The sequence below is a fragment of the Odontesthes bonariensis genome, chromosome 6, assembly GCF_027942865.1.
Source record: "Odontesthes bonariensis isolate fOdoBon6 chromosome 6, fOdoBon6.hap1, whole genome shotgun sequence".
Classification (NCBI taxonomy): domain Eukaryota; kingdom Metazoa; phylum Chordata; class Actinopteri; order Atheriniformes; family Atherinopsidae; genus Odontesthes; species Odontesthes bonariensis.
This window is the reverse complement of record NC_134511.1, coordinates 35,177,212-35,201,750: the sequence shown is the minus strand read 5'-3', so window position 1 is coordinate 35,201,750 and position 24,539 is coordinate 35,177,212. Positions and strand designations below refer to the sequence as shown.

At 41.4% G+C, this 24,539-nt stretch overlaps 1 protein-coding gene across 5 annotated transcripts in view; it reads left to right on the top strand.

Annotated features, from left to right (window-relative positions):
• Nucleotides 1-24,023, top strand: part of pbx3b (pre-B-cell leukemia homeobox 3b) — a 55,449-nt gene extending 31,426 nt beyond the window's left edge. Inside the window, exons 3-11 of one of the 5 annotated variants that reach the window (XM_075468514.1) lie at nucleotides 11,408-11,649; nucleotides 12,486-12,676; nucleotides 13,656-13,791; nucleotides 14,587-14,616; nucleotides 18,508-18,673; nucleotides 19,231-19,308; nucleotides 19,724-19,836; nucleotides 20,669-20,758; nucleotides 22,361-24,023. In XM_075468514.1, coding sequence (XP_075324629.1) covers nucleotides 11,408-11,649; nucleotides 12,486-12,676; nucleotides 13,656-13,791; nucleotides 14,587-14,616; nucleotides 18,508-18,673; nucleotides 19,231-19,308; nucleotides 19,724-19,836; nucleotides 20,669-20,758; nucleotides 22,361-22,453 — 1,139 coding nt within the window. In that variant the 3' untranslated portion in view covers nucleotides 22,454-24,023. The remainder of the gene's footprint in view (nucleotides 1-11,407; nucleotides 11,650-12,485; nucleotides 12,677-13,655; nucleotides 13,792-14,586; nucleotides 14,617-18,507; nucleotides 18,674-19,230; nucleotides 19,309-19,723; nucleotides 19,837-20,668; nucleotides 20,759-22,360) is intronic. The other 4 variants (XM_075468515.1, XM_075468516.1, XM_075468517.1 and 1 more) reach the window with 4 other exon arrangements.
• Nucleotides 24,024-24,539: the final 516 nt, after the last annotated feature.

The window sequence follows — 24,539 nt, the reverse complement described above, 5'->3', positions numbered from 1 at the left end:
AGAGATGACAAAGCTTTTACATTCGCCATTCTACTCCACACATGGGTATTTTCAACAGATCCCCTCTGCTATTGATAGATAAGATGTTAACTTCATTCACTAGAAACCACATTCAAGGTGCATACAACTCTGGCTTCTCTTTCTTCTTCAAGGAAATGAAGAAACCATTAACAAAATATTCTCTCGCGTTGAAATAGAATCTTATCTTTACCCTGCATGACCATGCAGAGCCATATTCCCTTTGACATCATTTCATAAAACCAATTTCTCTTTCATATCATTTCCGCTGTGCTGCATTACCACATCTATACACTCGCTATTCTTTATTGCAAAGTAGGTGGCCTAGAGTAAAGTATATGCATTCAGTCCTTATGGCATAAAATATGCATATAGGTGCCTCATTTCATCTCCAATCTGTGTTATTCCTTTAAAAATTCACACTTGCCTGCAGTGCCTCTTTAATATTTAATTTGACAACTTTTTAATCTGTCTTTGTGCAATGATGAAGTAGACATCAGCTGTCACAAAAATGATTGAATTATACAATAGGGTTGAAGTGACTCATAGGTTGTAGGCTTAATTATTTGTTTTGCTTCATCTGTAGCGTGAGCTTGAGGGAAAGAATATTCTTTTCACAGACTGATTTATCTTCCGTCTTTATTCATCTTTTCTCCATGTCCCCCACACGAGGCAAAGCCACGTATGACATTCATACATCTTTCATACTTTGTTTACAAGCTTTTAGTCCGAGGCAAATCAAAATACTAGAGCCTGAGTATTTAATTGTGTATCCATGTTGCTTGCTGTTTCAAAGGCCCACATTTATTTGTAGAGTGAGAGCCAAAGTGCAATAATAACTCCCTCATTCTTCTCATATTTAACAGTCACATATTATCTATCAGTGCAGCTAAATAATTAGCTGAAATTTCTCATGAACAAGCCACCAACAGATGCTCCAACACCCACAAGGTGAGTATGGGAACACTTCTGGTATCCTCAGCGAGGTTACCAGAGCAGAATCATTTGGAAAACAAAACAGATAAAGGAGCAACTTAAATGAATGTTGCAGCAGATGAGTGATCAGCCCCTGCTAACTCTGTAGCACCACCTCGACTGGCCTCTCTAGCAATCTGGCCATGCTGGGCCCCCACTGTGGAACAGCATGGCACTGGGATTTGTGGTAGCCAGTCCCCCCATAGCCCTAGGCTGCTTCTACCTTTGGTATGCTGCTCAAGGTTAAAGGGATCCCAGTTGGGTGTTTAACAGTGTTGTGCTCAAATCTGAATGGCTTTTTCTGTCTGTATTGTAGGGAGTAAAGCTGGTGAACTATCCAGAGCTGTTCATCTTAGTAGCCTTTTACATTTATAATGTAGAGCTTGCTTTAGTATTCCAGCAGTAATTTTTCTGCAGCAGACCTTTAAATCCCTATACCACTGTAATACTCCAGTAAAGTAGCAGGGGTAAGTGATCTGAACCATTTTACTGTGAGGATCTGCTGTTTGCTATACACACGCAGCTTTTGCTGACATTCATTTTGAAACCACTCGGAGCACTTGCGACTCAGAGTAACAATGCTGAGGGAAAAATGCCTGCTGAGCTCAACAGTGAATATACCTCTGACCCAGACCGAGGAAAGGGAGATTTATGAAATCCACATGTTTAATACATTTCATTTTGTCCAAGGGATTTGTATTGCTTACCACAGTATTTTAGGGCTGAAACATTCTGTGTAGTCACAGCTTGTATTGTCTGAGGAGAATAAACCCTGTCCAGTTCTGGCTGTTGAAGATTTGTTTCGTAGCACCTCCTTCCCCTTCACACACATCAGCCATCCACTGTCTGAGGTATTGCATTTTGTTGCGCTGAGGTGTTAGGTATACACACCCTTAATCTTTAATGCATAATCCCCTGAAAATCCGCTACATAAATGAAAAAGATAACCCTCATATCTATGTGGTGACAGGAAATAAGATAGCTGGGTAATTTAATAAAGGATTGACGCTGGCCCTGGTGTGATATGGTGTGTGACCTCTGTGTATTCATTGTGGGGTTGGGAGCAGGTGAGCATTGCTTGTGGAGAGCAGTTTCTCCTCTTCTGAAAAACCATCCTGGGAGTGGAACATCTGTGGTGACAAACAGAATGCACCATATGGATTAAAGCGCAGGGAAGGTAGTCACTGAAATATTCGCTTTCTTAAAGTGTTGACACAGTATGAAAAAAGGAGAACCGTGGCTGTGCTTTCCTCCTGTAATCAGGTAGCTGCTATCGCAGAGAAGTGTTTGCCTTCCAAATGGTGTTTCCATTTTGTGCGAGTCTGTATCATTGGCTTCCCATTTGGATCTTCCTCCTAACACAGTAACTGCCAAGCTGCGGAGGCAGAGGATGTAATATTTCTGTGTTTGTTCTATCGGTGACAAATCAACAAAAAGAGACAAACTGACAAATTGGGTGAGAAAGATTAGTATTTTGAAAGCATCGTAACTGTGGTCACCCACTTCTGTAGGAAGTGTTTAGCTCATTTAGCAACTGACCACGTAAAGTCATAAATAGTCTTCTCAGAGAACACTTGTTTTACATCTAAAATGCACTTGAGTGTAATGTTGACAGATATAGCTTGTGACGAGTGATAGTCAGAATGTATGAGCACCCATAATGTTGCTGTCAAACACGCAGTGCCATACTGAAAATAAGCAGTTCACCTCTGTTTTCATTCAGGAGAGTGCAGCAGACAGCACGGGCTTCTCCGCTGTATTTATTGACTTGTTTTACTAGCCTGAAACAGGGTGCTTTTATACGGGCCTGCTCAGTCTTAAGACACTCCAGACATTTACATTATTCCTGACTGAGTTACACACACATATAAAGGGGCACGTCTGCAGGCAAGGTTAGATATATGCTTTTTTTCCACTTCCCTTTGTACAGACTCATGCACCTTTTTATTACAGCACAACTTTAGATATTAGCATGCTATACTTTTCTTCAATTATGGTTGTATTTCATTATTCAGCATTTATATTTATACGAAGTATTGTATTGAATATACATAAAAACTGCCAAACTGTTCTTCAGGCTCCAAAGTTGAAGACACCTTAAAAAGACTTTATGTTTATGCTGAAGCTGATTCTATAAAAAGTATAGATTTCACAAAGCTCTAAAAATCATCTTTCGTTGACTAATCTGCACAACTGCAGTGGAAGATAATGAATGCCAATGCCAGAGCCACAGCCGACACTATGATCCACCCCACCCAGCCTAAACCTCCAGCAGTATTTACATGATTTTTCATTTTAGAATAAACCTCTTTTCTCTCCCACTGTGAAGATATTGAACTCTTCCACACAGATGTCATCTTAACCAAAGCTTATTAAAAAGATGGACATCAAAGTTGCGGGCGCCCATTTATCTTAGAGCACTCTAATTGGCCACCACAGGCTGGAGAACAACTAACTCCAAAACAGGAGGCGTCGAGTGGTTGGGCTAAAGAAGAGGATGTCTAAAGACCTCTCAGTGGATTCATTGCCGATAAATCCTCTAAAATGAAAGCAGGGCTTTTCTAGAGTGTCTGAGATTTCACAAATACATTATGAAATGTGATACGGTGAATTAACCGAACACTCCTGGACACAGGGTATGGTTTCTTTATTCTGCTGTGTTTTGTCCTGCACCTGACCTCCGGACTCAATGTTTGCTTGACATATTTGAGTTTTTAACATCATTTCCAGCAACATGAAGCAATACAATCTGAAAAGGTCATGCAGTGCAGTAGCCATGAGTGAACTGAGATTACATTTTACCACTCCACATCATATGTATTGTTTTGAATTTACCACACACCAAAGTGAACAAAATGGATTCTTTAGCCAGAGTCACCACCACTCCATCAAACACCTCACACGGGCTTGAGGTGAATGACGTATTATACATTCCACACAAGTGGGCAATAAAAACAAAAACAAAGTCATTAATTGCCCACATACAGTAACCAAATGCCATCAAGAGCCTGTGCTCTCATTAACCTGGCATCTAATTATCTGCCTCCAGTCTGAGTCCTGACAAGCCCCACTGTCTGAACCCGCAGCTTGGTTGTGTTGTGTTGTGTTGTGTCAGCACACGCCAGCCGCAGCCAAGGCGTCATTAGGTACAGAGAAGACAAAAGCTTCTTGCAGCAAAGGTTCCCTCTGCACGCGCCACCACAATGTTCCTCCTGTTAATGCCTTCCCTTCCAATTAAATCTGCAACTGTTAATTATTGTAATTATGAGAGTGAGCTCTCAGCTCTCCCCCACCCCTCAAACTCCTCCCTCCGTGGTGTGCAGAGACGCTACGGGAGCTGTTGTGTTGCTTCAGTGGCGCCTTGTCTCTGCTCCAGTGAAGCCCTAGCAGGGAATTGGATGTGGAGGGGGACTTACACATGACAGGGGTGATGTGAGGGAGATTGCATGGTTCATCTTGGATAACTGGGAGAGCAAGTCACAGCCAATGGCCACGCCTCCAGTCTAACTCATTAAATGGTGTGTAAAGTACATGCTGGGAATAATTAGCACCAAGTAACCTTTTTTTTTTGCTACCTTGTTCTCAGAGTGTCACACAACAACAAAATGTGGAGTATCATCTGTAGGTGTACAATAAAACTATTCAGCTGGTCAAATGAAATGAGGGAGATGATATTCTCCCAGCAATCTTTCACTCATTTCCTACAAACAAGGCAGAGTTATTTTGTTCCTTTCTTATGGTAATATGAAACTTTGCTCTTGCCGTGTTCTGTGAGAGACTTGCGATGGATCTGAAGTGATGTGTTGAGTGTAAGGAGAGCTGAAAAAAAGTGGATGGCAGGCCGGCTGCCTGTTAAGTCTCTGTGTGTCTCAACGTCCTCTTTGGCCTGCTTCTGTCACAAGCTGTTGTTTGGCCTGGACCTGATCTGCCCAGCTACTCCTCACACTGCACTTTGCAAACCTAGCACTAACCAGCAACAACGCAGGAACATCCAACAAAAACACGATAGTTGGATGCGTTTTTGGTAGATTTACCAGAGCTTCCCAAGTACTGCTCTGAGAATCAGCACGTCAAGCACAGTGTTATTCCATTGTCATAACCTCAGGTGCCTCGTAGCAGAGTCCTTACACGCTAGTACACCAAGCAAAGGATTCTGGCTTTACAATTTGGAGCTGAATTCTCTTATATAAAAGACACTGAAGGAAGGAGCAGCTCCCTCTGCTTCAGGCAATGCAGCCTTTTCGTGGATACACTGCAAAATCTAAATGATGGACTGTCAACTCTCTTGCAGAAATGGCACTGCAAAGAATAATCTCTCTGGCGGTAGATCATGGTTGGCTGTATGCTACCAATGCCGTTTCTTTGCTTATGTGAGCATGCTGCTTTCAAACGCACGCAAGCCGACGTTTGCACACACGCAGTCACACGCACTGAAAAATACACAAATACAAAACACATATACTAAATGCTTCGAGACTAAATCCTTTCTTTGGAAGCATACAGTGAAATATATGGGATTAATAAAGTGAATAGCATTTTTTTTTCACCTCTACCCTCTAGAATAATGCGTGCTTGGCTTGGTGTCTGGATGGAGTTTTGCCCTCGTATTTTCCTGGTTATCGGTGTGTACGAGACCCGCTGTGTGACCTGGTTTCATGCAATCTCCAGCTTCTAATTAGGAGGCTGCAGAAAGGCTGGAATGAGGCGAGTGATTAGTTGCCTTTGGGTATTTCATAAGTGGCTTTCAGTGCCACATTTGCATTATTTGCTTGGGGTCTGAATAACAAATCAGCCTACCTTTGCAGCAAATTGAGGCTAGCAGCTAAAGGCCATCAATACATGAAATGTAAAATGAAACTGAAGAAAAGAAATAAGCAAAACATGCTAATTCAATATAAGAGGGATAAAATGAAATATTGAAACATGAGATGCAATAAGCGGGGATTCAGATATTCTCTGACAAAAACATTGAGCATGTTTTGCTTCATGCTCATCGAATGTGTGGGATATCTGCCTGAAAAACACAAGTGTTTTTGTGTTTTTTGGCTCTTTCTGTGACTATTAGACCATGAGAACTATGTGAGCCCTATGATGGAGCCCCATGCTGTATATGTCCTGTAGGGTCAGTCAGTGTGCTGATCTGTAGCGGAGGTCCTGTCCACTCATTTGGCCAGTCTCCCCGACCGCTGCGTGCGGTCGCCACAGCCAGGTCTGGTCAGCCATCACTACACTACTTGGCCATTTGCCCACACTGAGTTTTTGAGTGCCCACTTTTTGAAAACAAAGTGGGCACTCTCACACATTTGCAAATAGACACACAAATGCACACATCACACACACATGATCACAGCGAGTGACAGTGGCTCTTGTTTACCCGGCCCTCCCACCCTCTCTGAGTCTCCTTTCATCCTTTCCTTCTAGTCTGTCATGTTGTGTGTCACTTCCCACAAATGTCAGTGCCACCGTGGGACAGTGATTAATTTTGGTGTGCCTGGCAAAATGTCTTCAAGATGTTTGTTTGGGTTGTCTTTTCCCACCCCCACTCCCTGCATGTCTTGGAGTCGTGGGTCGAGAGTGGCAAGCCCTCCTCCTCCATGCTTCACACCCCTCAACCCCCCGTTGCTGTCACAACCTCCTCCTTAGTGGGTGGAGGAGTGCCTCATCATCTTCATCGAGGGACAAAGGCTACCTGAACTGACAGAGATCTTCTTTTCTGACCGGAGCCACTTTTTTTGTCAGTCCTCACCACCACCTCGCTGCGCTGTCTGTTTAGTGTGTGCTGCTGGTGTATGATGGGAGAAGTCTTGACCCAGCACTGGGGGGCTGAAACACTTCACTGTCAGTGCAGCTGATTAGCTTATCACTCACTGCACTGGGAGGAAATACATCATCATTCCAGACAGGGATTCCCCAGTTTGGAGTCCATTCTGTGCCTTCTTTTATACAGCATTTAATCACTGCAAGACTCTTTGTCCCCTTTATTGTTTCAACTTCATCTCTCTAAAACCAGTCCTTAGTGGTTTACACCAGGAGCTTTACTTCTGGATTTAGTAAAATCACAACAGATAGATCATTTGTGGGAAAGCACAAAGCAAACAATGCAACATTCCAGACTCACGGATGGACACTGCTAATTTCTCTGTGAAGGAAAGCAGACTGAGCCATCTCCCCAAATTATTCTTTTCAGCTCACTCAACAAAGAAAGTGAAACACAAAGTGGCAAAGTGCTTTGGCTTCCCCACAGTGCAGTATCAGGTATGGTAATTACTCTGCCATTAACATTGGGAATAGTTAATGTGTATTAATGTGTTAATGGCATGTTAATTACTGTACATGCTAGAAAGTGCCTGCAGGCATTCTCTCAGATTCTTTGTGCCATGTGGATGTAGGCCAACCTTAAAAAAAAAAGTCTTTAAGAACATCGATGAAAGAGGATCCTTATGTTTCATTTGTCAGAACAAAAGATTTTTAATGGTAATTTGATCCAGCTCTCAGCTTCTGCAGCTGAAGGTTACTGATCCAGGCGCCACGACAAAGGAGATGATATGAAGTCAAAGGAGACGGGGAACGCGGCTGCAGTGACACTGGCCTCTTTGTGAAATGGATACTCTAAGCCCTCTGTAGTCTCTGGTGTGTTGCTTTGGCAGGGGTTTTTAATAACACGGTGGATTAGAAGCCTTGAATCCTGAGTGCCAAGCTCGAATTAAAGCTCACCTTGGACAAGCCTCAGTAACAGGCGAGATGCCATAGTTTTCCTCCTTCTCTTCCTCCTCTGAGATGCTTCCATCCTCACACTAGTCTAGTCCACAGCTTTAAGAGAGATGACCTTTGCAAATATTGACAGAAAATAAATTCTGTTTCGATTAGTTAGCTTTTGGAGACCTTAGCGGATCGATGCAATTAGATGAACAGACTGTCGATGTGTGCTTGGAGCTGTTCATTGAAGGCACTGGGTAAGCGAGGTGCTGCAGGAGGTCAGGGTTATTTATAATGAACGGGCTGTTTTGGAAACAGTTGTGGAAGAAACATGCATTAATACGCAAAGGCAAAAAACTCCAAACAAGAAGCATCAAGGTATTTGGACAGAAAAATCTCTTGTTTGTAAGAAGGGCCCCTCTTTCAATGTATCATCTTGTGGCTTGACAGTGCAGTCGGTGCAGCAAACTGAGGTGGAGAAGCCCTGAGCCACCCCTTCCCTTTTCAGCAGGCCACATTAACCCAGCAGGGCTCTGCCTTTATGGCTCTCCTGCTCACACTTCAGTGATGAGAGTAAACAAGCAGCGGGCCAAAGGTCAGCTAAGCCCACAGAATAAAAGAGGGCACAAGGGGAAAAGAGGTGGGAGGAACGGAGAGTAGCCCGAGGCAGTGCTCAGATCACTGTCAGGGCTTCAAGCAGGGAATGATGTACGAGACAGCAGCCATGAACCGGAAATGATTATAAACAGGGAACAGGGGAGGGGATATATAAGAGGAAAGGACTGCTTTGTCTGTATCTGTCAAATTGCTCCTTGCCAAGATTTGATAGCAGTTGTGAAACCTGTAAGAAGTGAAAAGATGAACTGCCCCTGACTGATAGGCACAGATTAATCACATTGTCCCCTTTTGTCTCAGCCATAGAAGAGAAATGAGGAACAATCGTACTGTATATGCAAGTGATTTTTCCAGCTACCCGCCTGTATTGTTGAATGACAAATGAGGGCAATTGTGACATTATTATTAGTGCAGTTTCTGATTTAGCTATTCTCTTTTATGTCATTTAATGTGTTCTGGTAATCAAAGTGAGACTGCATAATCATCAGGTCTATGTGAAATAACTGAAACGTGTAGATTTTCCATTCTTAAGTTTGCATTGCTCGGGTTTACCAAGGTGACATGACTTTCGTACTCTCCCTTTGCACTGAGATTAATCCCACTTTGACTGTGGAGGTGGATTAGAGCTAAAGTCGGGTGCCCAAACTTGTTTTAATACCTATATCATCAGACAAAAACAGGATAAAGATTTGAGCAGGAAAACCAGCATTGCAATGCTAGAATGTGACTGTGGAGTTTCAACTTACTATACAGATTTGTCAACCGCACAGCAAATTAAAGATATTATCTCGCTCGAGCTTATATTGTGGAAGTTGTGTGATGATGCTAAGCTTAAGCAGTAAATCCTAAATCTTTAGCTCTCCCAACAAAGGTGCACAGAGAGAGACAGCGAGACAGAGATATGGCTTCGTTTTTTTGATTCTTATTTTTTCTGTATTTATTTTGCTTGAGACAGATGCACCATCCCTCCTAAACACGTGTTATGAATGGCCAACCTGAGCTGCTGTGGCACAAACACACCCTGGTGGACTCCTGCAGGGCCGTCTGCTTCTTGGAGCAGTGGAGTAATCATTTTTATCCTGCTGATTTCCCAAATAGAAATGGACATGTATGATAAAAATGTCACGGCCACTCCACATGTCAGTGAACTAACAGGATTACATGTCACTTTGTAATGTCTCGCTCTGTTTTCCTTTGCTGTGAATGGCCACAGTATTGCGCACGGGAACGTTGTGGTAATATATGGTAAGAGACAAGTGGCTCTTTATGGTCTGTGATTATTTAGTTTGAATGAAACCAGTGATTTATGCCCATTTAGCTGAAAAGCCCTGTAAATTCCCTCAGCTGCATTTCCCCTGGATTCAGACTGAGTGGAGTGAAAGTGACAACTGGGTTTGGAGTGGAAATGTACGCTGCGTCCCAGAGTTATATTTAATATACCTGACATGAAAAACGTGCCTACCTACTTACCACCACCCGCAGCACAAAGGAAAGTGCGGCCTGCTGAGCCTGTGTTGAATCAGAGAGTGGGAGTAAATAGCAAATTAGGCAAATATGAACTGTTGTGGCAGATAAACCACCAGCTATTAGGCTATGTGGAAATATGTAGCCAGGCATCTGGTCAATCAACATTTGAATCATGTGCCATTTTGTTTTATGCCACACAAACTGGAATGGAAACAATGGAGTCTGTCCAGAGCGATAGCTTTGGGTGGAGTTGTTCAAATGCACCGTGATGTGGTTGAGGGTTAGTGGAGCAGCGGCATATTGTCCACTCGGATGGCTTGGCTCTGTGAGCCTGATGGAGCCTTGTCCAGCATCTCAGTGTCTCCAACACAAATAGCCACATTCATCCACTCCTCTCACACCATTACACCTAAAAGACTCAAAGCCAGCCGATCCATAAATAGAGGCAAATTTGTGTTTCAGTGGCCCTGCGGACAAACAAAACACCAACAGAGATGAAAACATCAGAGAAGTGGCCATAATATTTTCCTTTAAACTCACGACTGTCTTTATAAAAAAAAATATAAAGAGGAAAAGAGTTGTTTTTTCCTCTAGTATTTACTCCTGTTGATGGTGAGCAGGGTCAGACGGTCAAAGCATAGTAAAAGGGCTTCTCTGATTGCATGCCTACTGGCTGACACAATAGAGCCACTAATCTTCTTATTTAGAAACCAGAGGCTGGCCCTATCTTAATGAAGCTGTAATGAGCTGTTGAAAATCCCTGAATTGCGGGAGGGATTATTGAATTGAAACAACTCTGGTAATCATAATGTTCGAGTAGCCACTCAGTATTTACTGCCCATTGAGTCACATTTTTATCCACTTACTAGACTGGATTGCTCTTGCTTGTTTTTGCTGTAATTTTGACCTGCAGTGTTTTTACGTGTGTTTACTCTCTGGAAAGCCTGGCATTGTGGATGCATTGCTTATGCATCCAGGTGTACTTATATGCTATCTGCTGTGTGATTACAACATGCCGACAGGCTGGCGAGACTGAAAATCAGTGAAAATAAATAGCAGGACCTGAGAACAAAATCAGAATTCATGAATAAGCCCTTTGCATAGAAATGACTCTGCACTCATCTTGCTGTGTGAAGATTTTTTTCCACCATTTTTTATTACATCCTAAAGTATGTAAAATCAGGAAAATAAAATAATAGGAGATTCAAAAATGATCAAACTGATCATAGTGAGGAAAACTGTGATAACTTTGAGTTCCCAGCGTTAAGCGTGTGAAAGACATGAGACACTCACTGGAGGTATAGTTTTCTGTTTAGCATCCTTTCACAGGGTAGAAGTGCCACTTCACCATTGAGCATTTGTCAGTTTATAGATGTTGCTGTCATGTCAGCCTTCCCATACACACAGTGTGCAGCGCAGTGTGTAAATAAAAGACAACAGGCATCGACATGGGCGACAGGAACACAGCACATATACGGGAGGCCCACAATTCATACCTGCAAGGAAAAAAATCACAATATGGCACAAATTTGTTCTGTTTTTTTCTACTTTTCTTCTTAAGCAAATGTTCCAGTCTTATCATGTCACTGAATGTCATCAGCTGAAAAAACATTTCCCCGTTCATGTGCTGCTGCAGGTCTCAGCATCCGTGGTGCCCAAGAGGAGGACCCACCAGACCCCCAGCTCATGCGTTTAGACAACATGCTGCTGGCAGAGGGAGTTGCAGGACCGGAGAAAGGCGGCGGATCCGCTGCTGCTGCAGCTGCAGCCGCGGCCTCGGGCGGGGCGGCCGACAATTCTATCGAACATTCCGACTACAGAGCCAAACTCACCCAGATCAGACAGATCTACCACACAGAGCTAGAGAAATATGAACAGGTAAGGACATATCTTTGCAACTCTCAAGGTTGTTTTTCTGTACTTCTAAAAAAGGATAGCATATGTTCTTTTTCAGTATTGCAAGGTCTACATTAACATATGAATACGAAATGGACATTGTTTTACTGAGAACACTGTAGATATGATGTAACAAAATCAGCTCAGAAAATAAATTGCTGTGTTATTCACTGTGTTGTAGTTTATTATGGAGATCCAAAGGAGTTCCCTCGTCATCTGTGTTAAATGAAAGTATGATCAGCTCCTTCACTTAGCACTTTGAGCCTGCCATTAGACACAGAGACATTATGGGCGAAAATAGAAGGTGTAACAGTGATGCCTCAGCAAGCCATTGAGCTAAATTAGACTAATTTACTTTGTGCTCTCCAAAAGGAGGCGTGAGGGCACACAACGCTTCGCCTGGAGTAAATGCATCTTTCTTAAGGGTGTTTCCAGGTTTTAATTATCTAAATGTAAATACTTAACGAATTTTACTCAGAGTAATGAGCTAAAGTGTGCACTACGTAAATGAGTTATTCTAATTAATCATGTATGAACTACTGGTTTAACGAAAAGCTGTTTAAATTCACTCTGCATTATGGCCAAGCCAAACTGCAAATCCGCATTTATTCAAAGATGACTTCACCTATTATGTTATCAAAGTTGCATGCAAACAAAGCACTTTGCTTAAGCTTTGAGCACCAGTTCGTAAATAACTAATTTGATGAATCAAAAATCAAAACAACATCAAAAAAAAATCTTTAAGTTCTAAAAACCCCCCCGTTGTGAATTTTTGCCAGCTGACTTTGGCCGTTTTATGCCACTCTGTTTCTTTACAGGCATGTAACGAGTTCACTACCCATGTGATGAACTTGCTGAGAGAACAGTCTCGCACGCGACCCATCTCGCCAAAGGAGATTGAGCGCATGGTGGGAATAATCCACCGCAAATTCAGCTCCATCCAGATGCAACTGAAGCAAAGCACCTGTGAGGCTGTCATGATCCTGCGCTCCAGATTCCTTGATGCCAGGTCAGTGGATTGTGTGTTTAGTGTATACTTGTGAGTGCAATAGGTATTTAGAAACTTCTATTGCTTCTGTATGACCCATATAAGTAAGCTCAGTGGGCACGGTTAGTTTTAGACTTTGTGCATGTCTGAAGTTACTTTCGCTTTTCTGGCACACCACACAGTTTGAGCACCGCCGAGATGCATGATTTTAATTATGTCCATGTTCCATGCGTTATCCATTTTCAAGACAACCATGCTCTCACACCTGAGAGCAGTTAAGACCAAATGAAATGGGGACCGAGTCATGTGTAATGGGTGGAGGGAAGGTCATCAGCAGGTGTTGTGGATTAATCTAATCACTAACAGTACGATGCAGTGTGGAGCTATGCTGAGAGCGGCACAAGCTCCGGCCAAACCAGCCAAGCGGAAGCACATTTGCTGCTCGCTGCCTGTGAGAAGCGCAGTAAACAAGGCAAAATAAGCAAATGCTCAACAACATGATAAGTAGTGCCCTTGGGAGGGTAGGGGACCCAGATCTAGTTAGAGTTTCCTTGTTTCTGCTGGAGATCCCCGGGGCTGTGGCACTTCAGGAACAATGCTCAACTGTGCATGCCATGATTTCTATAATGTACCGAGATGCATTCCGACTGGGCCTTGCGCTCCATCATGAAGCCCACCCATCCGGTGCTCTAAACTCTACACATTACACGCTTGGACTGGAGATTGGAGACCAACAGACCAAATTAAACATTGTATGTGTTTTGAGACTGTGCGCATTTGTTTGTGCGAGCTTGTGTATATCAGTTTATTGGTCAGAGTTTTTTCACTTGGAGCAGGACATGATAATATGCTCCTGAAGGCCCTTAGAACCCATTCCTCATTATTTCCACCATTTATGTGTGAGATTGATTGTGCAATTTGTGCAATCCAAATGGACGAGTTAATGTCGATCTCACTAATAGGTTTGCTTGGCCCTTCTCTCGTTTTGTTCCCCACTCAGACGGAAAAGGAGAAACTTCAGCAAGCAGGCGACAGAAATTTTGAACGAATACTTCTACTCGCACCTCAGCAACCCATACCCAAGTGAGGAGGCTAAAGAGGAGCTGGCCAAGAAGTGCAGCATCACCGTTTCCCAGGTGGGTTTTGCTCATCTAACAGTAACTGGTGGGTAATCAAGGTGGGGAAGGCTAAAGCCTAGAGGGATCGTTACAGTAGGACACACCACCAAGACACAATGTCCTCTGCTAACCTTGACATTGTGACTGCCTAATGATGCTTCAGTCAAGGCAGGTCCCAGTCAGTCAGAGCAGGGCCACAGGGAAGGGAAGCCTACATCATCTTAGCCTCAATCAAAGCACTATGCTGTCCTTCCTTAGCTGCCCTTACGCTGGGTCCCCTGACATTTTTCCCTCTCATTCCCATCCACCATGTGTGCTCTCTCTACTGCCGGGTCAGTCATTCAGGTCATAAGCTGGGGAAAAAAAATGGTATCATCCATTACTTTAAGAAAAGCATTTAAAGGCTGGTGCTTCCAAACACCGGATGATACTGGGTATTTATCTGTATGTTTGCTCTTCAGTGACCTTGCAGGAGTCGGCTAATTTATTTATATTTCACACATACAGATGTGACTTTCCCACTTTTTATATATCATAGCCTCCTCGTTGAGTAAACCTGAAGGCAATATCTCTCACACCTTACCCCCACATCCAAAGTATTATTATCCTGTGCTCTATTTTTTTCTGTTATGATTGTGACTACTATCCTCTATTGTTCTATGGTTGTCCTCATGAGACACAATATCATAGAAACATGAATCTATACAATAATCTGCAGTGTTTTGTCTGTGTGTGGAGGGGGTGATGAGGGGAATATTGAGTGTAGTCATGAAGAGTCAGATACTGTAAAAGCCCATTCTTTTTTGCCTTCAGGGGGTGGGAAGCACCATCACAGTATCACAGGTATGTCATAACTTCTCCTGATCCACTGTTTTCATTTTCTCTGTACCTCCTTTGTTTATGTATGTAATAGGTTTACAGTTTTCCACTGCACAGAACCCCCCTCCCCTCCCTCTCCCTCACACCACTGGATCAATGCTAATGCTAGAATACAGTATGTGAAGCTTGAATTTACTTTTAAAAATGAGTGGATGACAGTATTCAGCATTTACATCCCACCTGTAAGTCACACAAGACCACAGCCTATTTTTGATTGACTCATATTTTTACACTATACCCATGTTATCACCATATTATGTGTGTACAAATGTGTGACATGTAATTTTGATTTTTAGCTATTATTCACCACATTTTTTATTATTCTTGTGTGTTGTAGAGCGTTGAATAATTGTGTGGTCTTTAGAATCCTCAGTCAGTGCTCTGAGTTTATTTACTGCTCTCCCACATCGTGATGACATCGTGTTTTACATTGCTTAAAGAAATGACCACCGGCCTCAACAAGCTGAGGTCCTGTCTGTGTTTCAAGTGTCTCCCAAAACAAGGCCACAGATTTGTTCCCATGAGAACCGTTCAGTCTATGCTGAAATTAGAGGGCTTTTAAAATTTCACTTGAACTCATCTCAGGCCCCATTAGTGGCATACTCCTCGATAAGTGGTGGCCATGGCAGACGTTCTTATTGACTTATTCTGACTCATTTTACGTGAGTAACAAAGTCTGAAGCTTGACATAATGCCAGGTGCAACATAAGTATGTCATCCTTCACAGTGGCTCAACCTTTCAGTCACAAACAGCTCTCTGTGGTCACTTTGAGGGCACGGCAAAGTCATTTTTCAAACACCCCCGTATTCTTTTAGCGGTGCTTTGTTGATTGCACACGTAGTTCATTAAGTAAACGCCATCCGTTGTGAATGGTATGCCAATATCACTCTGCAGCTTTTCTCGATGCATCATCACTGATGAAAGACCCTGCATCCTTTTGGCAGAGATAATTTAAAATGCATGTGACACACAGGCCTCTTCTCTTAGAGTAAACCCAGATTCTTGCAGCTCAGAAGCAGTGTTTCTTTTATTCATTTAAAGCCCTCTGAATATACTGCAATGATAACCTTGTACTAACAAAATTCTGAATGTGTGCATTAATATCCCTGTTTCATGTGTCCCATTTTATTACTCAGTCCTGCCTCTTTTTAGCAAATATTTCAAGTACAGTGATGGCTTCACATTGATAATATTTCCTAAGTAGGTCTTTAAATGCAGGACTCCATCGTATTTCCTTTGTCACTTTGCATGTGCATTGCAACAAAGGCATGGCATTAGATGGTTGTTGTTTGTGTCAGATACTTCAGAGGCAACATTTGATATAATCTGATATAATTTGGAACCTATTCACTTTTTAATATTTAATCCTGGCTCGATAAAAGATAACCTTGGATTTTCAATATATATATATATATATATATATATATATATATTTATATATATATATATATTTTTTTTTTGTTGTTGTTCTGAGGGACACTTCAATGTTTCTTAATGATTTAATTTATCTCAGAAATGATCATGATTTGCCACATATTGACCAGAGAGTTGTATTGACCTTAAATATGCTGAAATGGTTTGAATTATTATCTACAGCTTTGGCCTGCCTCATGGGCATTAATGAAAGCAGTGGCATCGTGTCTTTGCAAGGGGTCTGCATGGTCATTATACAGTCAGTGCCTTTGATGCAGCTGATATCAGGCAATGCAGTCTCACAGCCAGGTTCTCACCAACATAGGAGTCAATTGAATGCATGGCCTGCCACGAGACAGAGGGGAATTAGTTCTGTAGATGAGGTTGTGCTGCACACCTTCCAGTGCCGTGCAATTGTTCAATATTTAGCTGAACCTGAGAATCACTGACGCCAGAGTTCAGTGGACAGGGGAGAAAAACGTGTGTGTGTGTGTGTGTGTGTGTGTGTGTGTGTAGGAAAGAGGTGTGGAGTGATGTTTTGAAGATGTAATGACATCCAGGCTTGTAACACAGTGTAGCTTTAGAATAAAATCATAACACACTATATGGTAAAACAGAAATGAAAATGTAACAAAAATATAATTTAAAACTCTTAATATTTAATTAAATAATCAGTCACATTTTACTTCAGAATTTGCTTGCATTATGCTCTATTGCTGAAAGTAATGATCTGTGGTAAACTAATGTATAGTCCGTGTCTATAAAGTCACCCTTAATGGTATAAATATGTCTTCATTTTCGTAAATGTAGATCTGTTTAATACACTGTATCAAGATTTGTTAAATTAAACAGACTGATCAGCATTAAAAAACATTTTCTATGATTTTCAGGGGTTTGTGGGCACATTGTGAGCTGTCTAAATGAGCGAGAATATTGCACCGTGTTTAGCCCTACAATCCACTATAAGCAGGTTAAGTAAAAAGGATGATGGCCAGGGCTTTCATTGCTTCCAATTAAACCTTGCTTGTTAGTTTAACCTCTAGGTAAACCCATCAAACAATTGATGTCAAGGAAACCCTGCCAACAGTGGGCCTTGCCTGAATGGTCATTAATTTTAATTGCCTAGATATTAAAGATTTAGAGCACAGAGACGTGCAGGATAGAAATGATCTGATGTCCTGCAAATCCAGTCAGTTTTTACACCACAGCATTGGCGGGCTGCTGGGGATATTAAAATTTAAGCACATGGGTGGAAATTAAATAAAGCGTCATTAGGGGCAGCTGCTCTTTGGCTGGTCCAGCCGTGGGCTGCAAGGTCTGAGAGGGGGGCTGCAGCACAGCGACAAGACACTCTAATTTATAGGACCATTAAAAACAAGCATCATCTCATTATTATTCCACTGTTATTGCAGAGCCAGCATTCACACATAAGGTTCATTCTGCACACAACTTTTCAGTGCCCGATGGTGGACATCATAATTTCAGCAAAAAAATAAACATTTCTAAATCTGACTCCACTCACTTTTTAAATATTTATTTAATCTCAATTCTTCCTTGTGCCATTAGAGGTCCTTTTTTCTCCCATTAAAAATACATCTCGATCTTTAGTATGCATCAGTTTACCCTCGCTGCCCCAATAATCTGTTCACATGGCTTTACCCTTTAACACAAGGTCTTTACCTTTAACACTTATTTTGAATAGTTCTAACAGAAGCTGCACTCCACATCATCAGTCATGCACTCAGACACACACACACACACACACACACGCACCTTCACACATACACAAATGTTTCATTGATGTATTGTTTTGTTATTTTCTGAATTAAAGTATGATTAATTAAGAGAAACATTATGTTTGATTATGGAGTCTTGTGCATGCTTGAATAATAATTATTGTCAAATATCAACATTAAACAAATCTGTGCAAAGTTTATGCTAAATTTGACATGTTGCCTTATGTAAGCTAAACATCTTATTTTTTACTTTGCTTGATGATATTTAATCATTCAAGAAATCGCATTTGCATGAGGTGTCACACATATAGTCACTGATGTGGAATCAGTGAGCATTCTTTAGGGGATTAAATATGAAGGAGAAATGTCAAAATTTGTAACCTTTTACAACCAGTACTGATACAGGAAAAACAATACACTGACTTTAACGTCTGCACAATACAGTAGGAGCCTCTTGTGTTTTAGTTTTGTCAGGAGACAGATCTGAGAGCATGTCATGCTCCCATCCATGAGAAGACACAAGTGGCTCCTGATTATGGCTTAATTAGCTTGTGTACCCGGCGGACATTACTGCAGGGGCTGGGAATTGGGTACTTGATGGACCCAAACATGACATCTTGAAACAATCACACTGCTCAGTGCACGGTGCTGTGACTGCTTGACGTCTGACTCCTCTGCTCCTCCTCCTTCTGCTCTCCCACACAGGTTTCCAACTGGTTTGGCAACAAAAGGATCCGGTACAAGAAAAACATTGGCAAGTTTCAGGAAGAAGCCAACCTGTATGCCGCCAAGACTGCTGTAAATGCAGCACACGCTGCAGCCGCTGCAGTGCAGAACAGCCAGGCCAACTCCCCTACCACTCCTAACTCCGGTAGGCACTCCAGCACATAGACAAATAATAAAAGATCTGCCCTCTACCTCAGTCCTTAACCTGCTGCCTGCCTGCCTCACTCTCTCATGCACCATTCACACTGGCAAGAGTGACAGGCTCTGCTCCCAGCTTGGGGATCACAGTGTCTCCTGTCTATAAGACAGTCGGTGCCAAGCAAACTCATGCATAAAGAGTGCGTTCCTGACTTGTGAACCGAGAACACATGTATTTTTGGGAAATAAATAAAAAGAAGGAAATTCAGAATCTTGCCATGGGATTTGTTTTCCCCTGATTTTCTGTCAACTTCCTGTCATTTGTAATGTAATGGTTTGTAATCCCACTGATTTTTTTGCAAAATATGGTGTAATTGCTGGGAGCATTTTGCCAACTGTAAAAATGGCATCATATGCTGTTTCTATTGAAAAGTATAAAAGCTTAAAGGCTAAAAGATCATGTTTAGTCCAGTGTAATTAGTGATGTATTGCTGAGAATGGATTAGGTTTACCTGCGTCGGGATGTGGTAAGCTTATGAAGTGGTCCCTTTTTCTTGCACCCAGGATTCCAGATGAAAGATGAAGAGTTTCAGCTGGATTCTGCAGAGAGCAAAAACTCTCTTTTAAGCAACATGTTTACTGGTACTGGTCTTTTCATAAGCTTCTTATTGTCCTTGTCATTTACCATGTGATACCTCCCTGACAATTTTATATTGGAAGTAGGTGATGTGGAACTATTGGGAGCTTAAGCAACCAACCACATGTAGAACTGGTCCCTTTGTGTCATGTGATTCTCATTCCATTTGTGTTCACTCCATTCGTAAAAAGATCTGCATATCGTCTTCTTCTGTTTGGTCCCTTGCTTCGCTTCCTTCCCTTTCATATTTGCTTGCTCTGTGGGAGTCTTTCTTCTGTGTGCTTGTCTGCTTGAGTTGGGTCTGTTTTCGCAGACATGTGCGTGCTGTGTGTCTGTGTTACTTCTGCGTGGGTTCGTGTGTCTCTGCTTTCCTTTTATAGCCCTCTCATGTATTCAGCTACTTACATCTTCCCTTTCCAGGTTCTTCAGATTCTTTTAGCCTCCCAAACTCTGGGGACATGTTCTTGAGCATGCAGAGTCTGAATGGGGATTCTTACCAAGGGGCACAAGTCGGAGCCAATGTACAGTCACAGGTAGGATCAACAATCAGGGACAGTTCCTGACAATCAGTGCAGAGAGCTGTCCTTGTCTTGCCTGTGTACTGAGCCATCCACAGTGCAGTCTGAAGCACATGAAACCAAAAAAATAGAAAATAAAAAAAAACACGCTGCTCATGCGAGGGCAGTTCAAATTACCAAGTGAGGCCTCCGACAACATCCGACTGACTGAAGTGTGTACTGACTATTTCGCTTTGGATGGAATATTTTGGCAGCCAAAATATAATCCCACCCCACTGCTATCATGCTACAAAGCAATTAGCTGGTTACAAACATTGTGTTGAATGCATTTGGCTTTGACTTGAGCTCTTGGGTTGGTATTGGGTTTATGGTACTATGTTTTCCCCTTTTATTTCTGTACTCTGTATTGCTGTCTTCCTGTCTCATCTTGTTATTGTTTGCTGTCTCTGTCTTCCATCTTGTGAGTTTAATGCTGCTACACAACCAACACACTCTACCAAAAATCTATGCCTGTTTATGATAAAGATAGAAAAATTAAATCTCATTTAAAACAGCCATAATGTATGTGTTATTATTTTCTCTTATGCTGTCATCTTTTGTTAATCAGTTCGTTGCCACTATGAAAATAAATTAGATCTGAGCATGCTTGTGACATTAGTAGCTTTTCTTTGTTTCATTATCGAGTCAAGTAGTTGTGGTACCTGGTTAGTACATTTGCTGTCTCAGTCTCTCTTTTTGATTTCACACTTGTTAGCATCTTTTGCTTCACTGAGCATGTTTACAGTTAGTTTTGGACAGCTGCGAGACACCCAGCTGACCAGCTTGTCCACCTTGTCTGTCCCTTCAGGTGGATACCCTGCGCCATGTTATCAGTCAGACGGCAGGATACAATGATGCTCTGGGGAGGAACACCATGTATAGTCCACATGGTTTAAATGTAAGTAGAGGCTTTATAAGTTGCACATGAAGACTGTTAAAATTGTTAGCTTCTGTATTTATCATAAGAAATATGTTGCTTGTTTATATTTTCATTCTATTTAATGACATAGTACAAAATATTAGTTTCCTGGAGTTTTTACCTAGTCTCCAAAAGTGTTTTCCATGTACAGTATACCGTGCAATATTGTCACTTCATTAACTGATATCAATTTAATGTGAGAAATAAGATTACCATTTTTGCTTTGTTTGACTCACACCATAACTAAGATTTAAAAAGGAAGCTTTTACTCCACCATGTCTGTTGCATTTGTGCTGTTTTGCAATGCTTCACAGAATTTTCCATAGACTTAGCTTCACGATAAAATATGAACATGCGATCGCCTGCAGCCTTTTTCAGACATGAATTCCATCTTCCCTGATGAGGTTTGATATGGCGCCTTTTTGTAAAGCAGCACATAATCTGAAGCTATCAGAGTAAAGATTAATTTTGGTGATGAGGGAGGATGAAGGCTGAGGGAGAGAATGAGAGAGAAACAGTATTCGACAGCTCTATGTCTGCACTCTATCAGAGCTGTTCTCTTTTTATTGTTACCTTATGCCTGTTGGGTAAAATGCACACATATTTACAGTCTAATATGATTTAGATCTTAACCATCATAACATAATATTACATTTACAGATACCTTAGAATTACAAAAAGATTTCTATGAAACTAAATCTGTGTGTTTTATGTAAACAAATGGGGGCAGTTGTTTCCAGCATGCTGTGCCTTCGGTGTCATTTTGGCTTTGCTGTGGCCTTACTGCTGTAAGCTCTTTAGACATGTCAGCTCCTAGCAGGATCAAGTGTTTTTCACTTTCTCACAAGGTTTCTCACTTCCATGTGCAGTGTCGACCTGTGTGTACTGGCTCACCAAAGCTCAGTATCAGCTCTACTTTAGAGAGCTGGTACATTAACTGACACTACAGAATAACAGTAACACGTAAAAAAAAAAGGAAATTAGAGTGATACAGTGATGAAATATGGCAAAGAACAACTATGACTCTTATTTTTTTTAGCAACAACCCAGCCAATGTCTTATAGATATATTTGCACAGACTAACCTTTAGCTTTGTGGGCGGTGACGTAGAGGGATCCAGTAAAGGCTAGGTCATGCCTGAAGCAAAGCATGGTCAGGCTGGCTAAGACTGGCTCTCCTGGAGAGGCTCTGCCTTGTCACTTTCACTCAGCTCTCTCCACCTCACCCGGTCGAGCCCTCCCTCCTCTTGACTGACAGGAGAATATGTAGCGACAAGCTGTCGGTTGCTGCTGAAATCTGCTTAGACACTGATTTCAGGGACTGTTCCCATTGGTCCAGACACAGAACAAATTTGTTGCTATGAGTCTCTTTGCTGATGCCACTGTATTGCAAAGACTGGAGTAATCATATGGCATCATTGTATCTGCAGCAGTTTAATACCAGTTGACACTTTCGTGCAACCATTGTTTCGGCTTTCTCTTTTTTTTGTCGTTTCCTTTCCATTTTTATTGTGTCTAGAGTTTACCAGGTTCATATTGCAGAGTGTGGTTGTAATCTCAGCCTTTCCCATTTGTGTCCTAGGCTAATGGAGGATGGCAAGATGCAACAACTCCGTCTTCTGTAATTTCTCCAACAGAAGGACCTGGCAGTGTGCACTCCGATACCTCGAATTGATCCGCTATAAATGCATTTCCGCCTCAAGCTGGACATGGACTTTTAACTTGCTGAACGGCAGAGGTTATAAAAAGAATTACATTTTTCCCAATGGATTGGTTTTCCTGTACCTTGAAATTTTCCACGACCATGCTGCGCACATGCAAATGACATCCTCCATTATGAACACCAAGTGTTTCCTGGTGGCTTAGGGTTTTTTTCTCTCTGCTTAAATCAAGTGTAATCACCTTGCTTTTATTTGTTTGTTGTAGGGGTAACACATAGACATGTACAAATATTGTAACCCTCAGATGTTACTTTCAGGATAATTATCGACGCTCAGCTCTAAATACTGGATGACATTTTATGTCAATTCAAATACCCCTTTGTTTGATTCTCGATTTGATTGCTAATCTCCATTTTGATAATTGGTTCAGTTCTTACAATTAACACAGCTGTTTCTTTGACTCATAACGTGCTCGCAATCTTGTTCCACAACTCAACAATGCTACTGCTGACAGCTCAATGGCAGCTTTGTCGTTACTTTCAAGATTTATTTTTGCCTTACAGCTGTATACATCAGTACAAGGAAATGACTTTTCAAACTCTGTAATTAATTGCTTGACTATAACATGACACTATTCCATATTTTATCATTTGATGTTTTGTTGTACATATGTAAACATTGCTTTTTTGTACTGCTTATGGAATCAACCACCCAACCATACACAAACAGACACACACAGTTGATCATTCTGTTATGGCACACAGGAGTCGGCCCCATTACGCAGGAAAATTTGTATATAATATAGCTTAAGAGTAATTATACATCCCACCAATCAATAAACAGCTTTATTACCTCATTCATAGAAAGCAGTCATTTACAACATTTCTGTAGCTTAGAGTGCTCACTTACTACCTCTAAACAATATCACCACCATAGTTTCTTTGGCCCTTATTTAATGTTTTTATGTAGTTATTTTGATTACATCTCGGAACACTGTAAACTTTCCATTCTCTATGTAATCTAATGTATATTTTAATCTTTTAATAAAATGATGTTGCTGCAGTGCAACGTAAAATGACAAAAACAATTTAAAAAAAAATCAAATGATTACAAAATGGATACCATGGAAAATAGACTGGGAAGGGGAATGAAGATGTTGTTGGTATGTGGCTTTTATGAGGGGGTGCGATGAATATTGTCGATAAATAAACACGAAACAGTAAAACTGTTGTAAATACTGAGAAAAAAAAAAAAACATTTTGAATGTTGCTCATCTTGTTACTAAATCATTCAAAAAAAGGAAAAAAAAAACACTATAAAACTGTAATGCATAGAGGTTTCAGTATTCAGAACTGTAAATTTCCAGCTCTGTTCAACAGGGTTCAAGACTTCTTTTCTCTCTTTTCTATTGTATGTGATTCTGAAACTGAAAAGTCATGACAAATGATTTGTGGCAGTGATTCTAATGTATTAAAGATGTTTAGTGTTACTTTCTAACCAGACTACACCCTGGACAGAAAAGTCTTCCTTGTGGTAGTTGTGTAATTTCAAACATGAATAAACCCTTTGCTTTCATGACAGTAAGGTGAGTGCTTTTGCCTTCTCTTTATTTCTTAAAGAGTAAGTAGGGGACGCTTGACTCTTTTCTCACCAGCCGGAAACAGATGTTTGTTTCTACTTTTTGTTTTTTATCGTTGTTTTAGTAGTGCACATTTTTAAAAAACAAATGTAAATTTGGGGTAATATTTTGCGTCACTTATTGAATGTGTATATGCCTTTTATATCGTGGCGAGTGGAAGAGAATCCTGTTTGCTGCTACTGTGAGCTGACATGGTTAGTGCAATTAACTGAAATGTCAGGCACTTCTAATTCAGGCTCTTTTGTCTGTCTGTTGTGGAAAGGCTGGCTTAATGGATCATTGGTTACCAATTCCACATGGAAATTGACATCCATTTATTCTCATTTTCTCAGCAGAGTTCTTCATTCCCATCTTCCACCTCAGCTTGTGCTCAGTGTATGTATCTCATGGTCATAGGCCCTCCCAGATTTTCAACACTGCAAACACCTCTGAAACACAGTGCTTGCCCACTGCTGCAAGTA